Source organism: Loa loa (genome assembly GCF_000183805.2).
Source record: "Loa loa unplaced genomic scaffold supercont3.300, whole genome shotgun sequence".
Classification (NCBI taxonomy): domain Eukaryota; kingdom Metazoa; phylum Nematoda; class Chromadorea; order Rhabditida; family Onchocercidae; genus Loa; species Loa loa.
This window is the reverse complement of record NW_018108480.1, coordinates 18,173-25,394: the sequence shown is the minus strand read 5'-3', so window position 1 is coordinate 25,394 and position 7,222 is coordinate 18,173. Positions and strand designations below refer to the sequence as shown.

General features: G+C 30.6%; 2 protein-coding genes across 2 annotated transcripts in view; one reads left to right on the top strand and one right to left on the bottom strand.

Moving 5' to 3' along the window:
• Positions 1 to 408, top strand: part of LOAG_12629 (hypothetical protein) — a gene marked incomplete at both ends in the record, with an annotated part of 1,340 nt that extends 932 nt beyond the window's left edge. Inside the window, one exon of the mRNA XM_020448575.1 lies at positions 305 to 408. Coding sequence (XP_020301295.1) covers positions 305 to 408 — 104 coding nt within the window. The remainder of the gene's footprint in view (positions 1 to 304) is intronic.
• Positions 409 to 2,145: 1,737 nt separating this feature from the next.
• LOAG_18414 (hypothetical protein) overlaps positions 2,146 to 7,222 on the bottom strand; it is a gene marked incomplete at both ends in the record, with an annotated part of 6,427 nt that continues 1,350 nt past the window's right edge. The window contains 5 exons of the mRNA XM_020451073.1: positions 2,146 to 2,322; positions 2,887 to 3,168; positions 3,313 to 3,532; positions 4,483 to 4,772; positions 5,101 to 7,190. Coding sequence (XP_020305175.1) covers positions 2,146 to 2,322; positions 2,887 to 3,168; positions 3,313 to 3,532; positions 4,483 to 4,772; positions 5,101 to 7,190 — 3,059 coding nt within the window. The remainder of the gene's footprint in view (positions 2,323 to 2,886; positions 3,169 to 3,312; positions 3,533 to 4,482; positions 4,773 to 5,100; positions 7,191 to 7,222) is intronic.

Here is a 7,222-nt window from a genome sequence, read left to right as displayed (position 1 = left end):
AATTTTAACTGTAGTACCGGTTACTGCTTGATCAATTTTAACTGTAGTACCGGTTGCTGCTTGATCGATTGAACTGTAGTACCGGTTACTGCTTGATCAATTGAATCTAGCATCTCAAAGCTGCACAGTCCATTTTATATTTTATTATGATAGAAATTATGTTTCGATATACGACAACTTTTTTTTGCTAAACATGAAGAAATGTAGGAAAGAAATTGGTACCGGAAATTCACTGATAAATAAACAGACGAAACTGATATCAGTTAAATCATTAAGATTTAATTGGCAAATTATATTTTTCCAGAACCAAAAAATGCATCATTCGAGATCGCTAACTATACTGTTAAGAAAGCAATAACTGCAGAGCCGCATGATGAATTTTGTCCCAAATGTCAGGTATTGATTTAAGAGAATATTTTATCGCTAATATACTTAAACTAAGATTAATAGAATTTCGAACTAAGGAAATTGGAAGTAAGAATAAAATGATAACTTCCACTGATAATGAAATAATCTTCTGAAGATAATGAATAAGCTTATACATACATATATTCAGTTACTATCTTTAGTTGATAAATTAACAATTGAGAACTAAAATTGAGAATTTTCTATTAATCGACGATATTGACATAAATTAGCTTCAAATTTCAGAAAATTTATTTTGAATTTTGACAAAATTAAGATCATTAGTGTTAAGATTTTTAATTTATTTTGATATCAATGATAAGTATCAATTTAATTAATCACTAATGTTGGTGTTTATTCATTTAAAACTATGAATTCTTTCAATTACAGTGTCGGATACGTACTAAACAAAGCCATAAATCGGGTCGTCTTACATGGTTACTTGTATTCATTATTCTTATTTTATTTTTTCCAATAGCATTTGTACCATTTCTAATTGATTCCTGTAAAGATGTCAGGCATTATTGTCCTAAATGTAATATGTTATTATCTGTCAAAAAACGTTTCTTTTTTGATAATTTTGCATTTCTAATCCATAAATAATTTCGTTTTTATTTATTTTATTTTTTCAAATTTCATTTTGAGGATATTTTAAATAAATGTACGAATTTTTCATTACCTTATTTCATGAAAACTAATTATTAATGAATTTTTATGGAGTAAGGTAATTAAAATTTTATCCAAGATTTTGGTCATTTTTTATCTCGCGCAACCCAAATTATTATTTGTTATTTACCTGAAATTTCAAGATATTTGAAAATTAACATTTTCATGTAAATACTTGCCTTTATTTTCATTTCGCAAAAATTTGTCGCAACAAATTAGCAATGTATATACTTAATGCATATCTGTGTATATTTATATATACATGTTCACTTTTTTTCTTATCACTTACATTGTTTTCTATTTATCACACATCTTATCAATCAATTAGCCCGTATAGATAATGATAAATTTTCTCGCTATGATAGTTGTGAAACATTTAGGATAGCTTATTTAGGTAAGAGATAAGGTTTGTAACTTTCAGATCCCATATAATTCTCCAATTAATATAATGTAGTGTTCATTATGTTAAATGCTATTAAAATGGATTTATTAATTGTTGGAATAAAATTAATTATGAAGCATTGTTACAAATGGAATGTAATAATAAGCACTTATCATAACAGATAATAAACATTAAATACATCATTGTAATTATTCAATCATTAGTATGACAAGAAAAAAAAAGAAAAAAAGAAAGAAGTTCGAAAATTGGTTTTTTGATCAAAACGATTAATATTTAAGCTTTCAAAATTAATTTTAATAACAACTTGAAACAATTATTTGAGATTTCCAAAAAACTGTTCATTCCTTCATGGGACATAACAAATATTTAGTTTTGGAGTTGAAATTCAAATTTAAAAAAGTGGTAAACAGTTGTTAATATACGGAATTACTTGCATATCTGGTTTGTTGTCATCTTTCGCCTCTCATCACATTAATTTAATTTTTTCGAATTTTTAATTAAAAAGAAAATGAACGAAATTAGAGAAAAATTCAGGGTGACTTATTGAACATTGGATAAAAGGCATAAAAACCGAATCGCAGACAGTAATTGCACTGAGCAAACTGTTTAGAAAAAAAAAAAAAGAAATTGTATGAGAATTGTTACAGGTACCAATGATATTTACATTGTAGCTAATAAAAACAGGATTTGAATAATTTCTGCACATGTTCACAATTTTCTTCCGGGAAATAAATTTTGGCAATCGGACAATTTGCACGAATCCATTCAACCGGATCGCCAATAGCGAATACTTTGATAAATTTCCTGATCAACAAACATTGTGTCGAAGGTACCAAACCTTCATCACCCTACAATGATAGAAAAATGAATAAATGAAATAATTTCTTTTTTCACTAGTCAAAATTCCAATAAAGAATATTTCGGAATAATATCTGATAATAAGTAATTTTTACAAGTGTATAAGTAACAGTAATATCAGATAAACAGATAATAAGTAATTCTACAAGTAATTCAAATATGATCTCACGACTGATCGATAATCTATGATCAAAAAATCAAAATACTTTGATCCATTGTTTCATTCCTTGGAAACAATCAAGGGTTCGTTTCTCGAAGATTGATCAAAATAGTGAATTGTTGTTGATCGAGAATACCCGATAATGCAAAAGATTGCATCAAATTTCATTATAAGTGTTACTTGCTTTCGTTATTAACTAGTCGAATACCGAATCACTGAGATTCTAATATTTCCTGAGTAACCTTCCCTTATTCAACAACTTGTTTCCTTATCATCTCCGATGACTAGCTGAAGTGATCTGTTGGCACCTCTATTTTAGGGATTATTCTAGTGTTTGACTTAAAACTTGAATATTGATATTGTTCCAATTTCAGATAATCGCCTAATTAATTACAATTGTGATGATATGATTATTAGATTCCGAAAGTGTTGTTACATCGTTTAGAGTGGCTAAAGAAGTGTCAACGGAAGATGTGATCATATGATGTTTCATCATGGCATTCCTTATCCGTTCTTCTCGTTCAAGTTGTTCACGATGTTGTCTTTCATTCTCGGTAAGTTGTTCCAGTTGTTGAGCTATTTGTGCCTGTCGTTCCAGTTGAGCATTATTAACAAGACCATTATTAAGTTCTTGTTGCTTCTTTAGTTCCATTTGCTCTTCACGTAAACGACGTGCCTGAATATATTTAATTAGCTTTTTTATTAAATTTCTCAAATTCTTTCCAAAAAAAAAACAACAATAAAAATTTCAAATAAAAGAAAAAAGTGATAAAACTTTTTCTTTTGATAAAACTGATAAACATAATAAAATTACACTCACTTCTTCTAAACGTGCTTTCTCTTCCTGTAATCTAGTAGTATATAGTATCGGTCCATTAATTCCTTCCTTTTTTTCTCCAATTTTTTTTCTTAATTTCATCTCTCCTTTTCCCACTTCTTCTTCATCATTATATTTTCCATTTTCTCTTTCCATAAATATTTCATGTTTTTGTTCTTCCAATACTTTCGTTTGTGTTTCCAAAGGATTATTTGTTGTTTTACTATAATTTTAACCATCAAAACAATCTTCTTCATCTTTTTAAGAATTATTCTTTAAAATTCCTTTTTTTCTCTTCCTTTCTTCTCTTTTCTTTTATATGAGTGCTATAATGCTATTAAACAAATGATTTCAGACGAATGGCGTTAAATTCATCCTTAAATTATTCGGCTCTTTCCGTTCTGTCTATGTTATCCATCCACTTTCAGAATCTATCTTTTGCCACGAAACTATCCAATTGATGTAACAATATTTGCAAAGGAATTTAAAGTTTGTTCCTCAGAATTTTTAAAAGTCGAAATTTTAAAAAAAAAATTAACTAAGGAGTGGACATTAAAATGATAGTATAATCATATCAATGTAGAAATGTATTCCATTATGTAACAATAAATTGCAATCATTAGATTGATTCCATTTGTCGTACCGAATTTTATTAGCGAAAAAAGTGTGGTTATTGATTTTGCTTATCTGATAAGTTATCAATTTCAGTTCACTGAACAGATTAAGATAATTAATAATAGCATAATAGTTGCATTAAAAAGCATCACTGCTCTTGAAACAACCATTGCATGTTATATTTGCATTGATGAAATTGTAAGTAATGGTTGTAAAATGCTGAAAATCTGCTATTAGGCTACCGTAATTGTAATTTCAAGCTACTATAATAATTGCAAAATAAGATTCCAATGCATCTCATACATCCGAAAAATGAATTTATGATCATCGAGAAAAAGATTACTTAAAAAATTATTTGCATTTGTGATTTATTGCAGAAAAATAAAATAACTAATAAGGTGGAAAGTTTCAATAATTTATGTAAACATTTCGTTCTCTTATAATTTTGTTTTTTTTTAACTTTTCGAATTAATTCAAATTTTAAAACTTTTAAATCTTTTTTTTCATATTTTACTGCACTTTTCTTTTTTAATAATTAGTGAATGATACAAAACTTACAAATTTTCCGTTTCCTTTATAGAGACAGATTTTTGTGAATTGTTTTCGACAATGTTCTTACTTTCCAAACTGATATTACTGTTTAATTCACCGGATTTGAAATCCATCGTAGATTCAGTAACATTTGAAATCATTCTGTTTTCCAATTGTCTATGCTTTTCGGTGCTATCATTAAAATCCCAATTAGCAGAAAGCAGCTTTTCCGCTTTTTTTTCTTTGTTCTCAAATTGAACAGGGCGCTGTTGTCCATTTCTTCTCCTACCACTACCAGAAATGTTAGTATTATTCGCCTGGAAAAAAAATTTTTTAATCTTTGATTGTCTATATTTTTAAAAAATGTCTTTATAATTACCATAGTTGTTTAATTTTTTAGGTTGTTCAGATGAACGTTTCAACTATTATTACTGAATTTTACTGCTAACCAATAATTTTATAGGCTTTATCAGGTCGATCTATCAGATATTATTAGATGAAAGTTTAAGTAGAAAGATTAGTTTTTCCATATCTTTCATATTTCAGTGTAATTTTTTCAAATATTACTGAAACCAATCAAATTAATATGATTTTTACACTTTTGTTTTCAAATTTACTGAAATAATTTCAACAATAATTACTTACCTTTCTGTTTCTACGATTTTTTCGTCTCTTTTCATCTATTGCATTCTTTTTATGCATCATTTGTTTCATATTTTCTTCAAAAGTTTGCAATTGCTTACGAAATACTTCCAATAATTTCATCGCTTCCCGCCATTCTTGTTTAACCTCCTCAATGCTTGTTCCATTTACATTAGTACTAATTTCCTCTTTTCGTTTTTGTACCGTAGTTTCACTAGTACTAGACTTAACACTGGGAACCACAGTACTAATCAACTGCTGTAACGGAATCAAGGTTTTTGATTTGAATGGTATAACTTCTGCCATTGTTTCATTCCAGTCAGTTTCAGTTGTTATTCTCTTCCCATCTGGTATGTATTCGTTAGTGCTTGATGCAACAATTTCTTGATCAATCTCTCCTGATGCTTTGATCGTTGATCTTGATTTTGTCAATACTACCTTAGTCTCTTCATCAGATGGTGTATAACTATTAGTATCCATGGAGTTGATTGTTAAATCACTGGATATTGTTTCTTTTCTCTTATCATTTTCCGATATATTTATTGATTCTTCCTGTGTTCTATTCATCTCAAAAATTTCTTCTAATCGTTCGTTAACTACTGAAACATCTGTTACAGAAATCATGCTAGTTTGTAATTCATTGCTCCAAGTTGGCAAGTACACTATTGTTGGTGTTGACGTTAGCAAATGATTACGAATGTAAATATCATTGGAATCTGTTTTGTTTGCAATATCAAGGAGTTTTTCTCCGAATTTCATCTTTTTTGGGACGATTTCAGATGTTGAAAGTATTCTTGTTCCATATCGTCTTTCTCGTTCCACTATGCTCGAATTTTCCGTCTTCATTATTTTATGCTTCAAACTGCCTTCTGTTTCGTTTTCAAGCTTTTTTTCTTCGCCTTCACGCGGAACTTGAGTTGCCGTAATCAATACAGGTATTGAAGATGATGCGCTCAGTTTTGAATATGGTGAAATTGACTGACCGAGATCAGCCTGCTGTGCCTGAACTGAAATTGACCTAAGGCCATCTTCTTCCACCATTGCCGTTTCTCCTCTTTCTACCAATTTCTTATATACCAGGTCTTCTTTTTCAAACTTTTCTTCGTCATCTTTTTCTATGATTTGAGTCGTTCTCAGTAACACAAATGGCAATGATGATGTTTCCAAAATCGAATGCTGTGAAATTGTTTGACCAAGATCAGTTTTCTCTGCATGGGCTGAAGACGACGTCAGGTCTTCCTCTTTCGGAGTTACCGGTTCTCCTTCTTTTTTAGCCCTTTCTTCACTTTCTGTTCCGTGTGAAACTTCAGTTGTTTTCAGCAGTACAGATGGTGAAGATGATGCTTCCTGTTTCGAATGCGATGAAATCGATTCCGAAAAATCAGCTTGCTTTTCATGTGGTGAAGATGACGTCAAGCTTTTCTCTTTCGAAATTGTTGTTTCTCCTTTTCCAACTTTTTGTTCAAATTCCGTCCCATGTGAAGCTTCAGTTGTCTTCAGCAGTACAAATAGCGAAGACGATGCTTCCGGTTTCGAATGCAACGAATTCGATTCTACAAGATCAGCTTGCCCTTCATGTGCAGAGGGTAACGTCAGGCCTTCTTCCGGTCCTTCTTTTCCAAACTTTTCTTCATCTTTTTTCTCATCTTGAAATTTCGTTGTTGCCAAAAAGGCTGTTGATGAAATTCCTTGCGACGCTGATCCAACCAGCAGTTCTTCGATTGATGGCGTGATCTGCATTAAATTTTCATTGGTAGGCAGCAGTCTAACCCCTGTGAATAATTCATGATTTTTCTTCGCTGATGGCACCGATGCTCCCAATGCGATTTCTGTGTCATCACGATATCTTCCACCTGAATATGTTACAGCTGACAACGACAAATGATCATCCTCTTTCCAATCCTGTGAAATCGATGTGCTCCGATCAGCTTGCTCTGAATGGGCTGTGGACGATAGGACTTCTTCCGGAATTGCCAATTCCTCTTTTACTTCTAATTTCTTATATTCCATGACTCCTTCTACCTTTTTAACGCTTGTTTCTTGTGAAATTTGAGTTGTTGTCAGCAATACAAGTGGCGATGGTGATGTTTCCACTTTCGAATGCGGTGATGTCGATTCCGCAAGA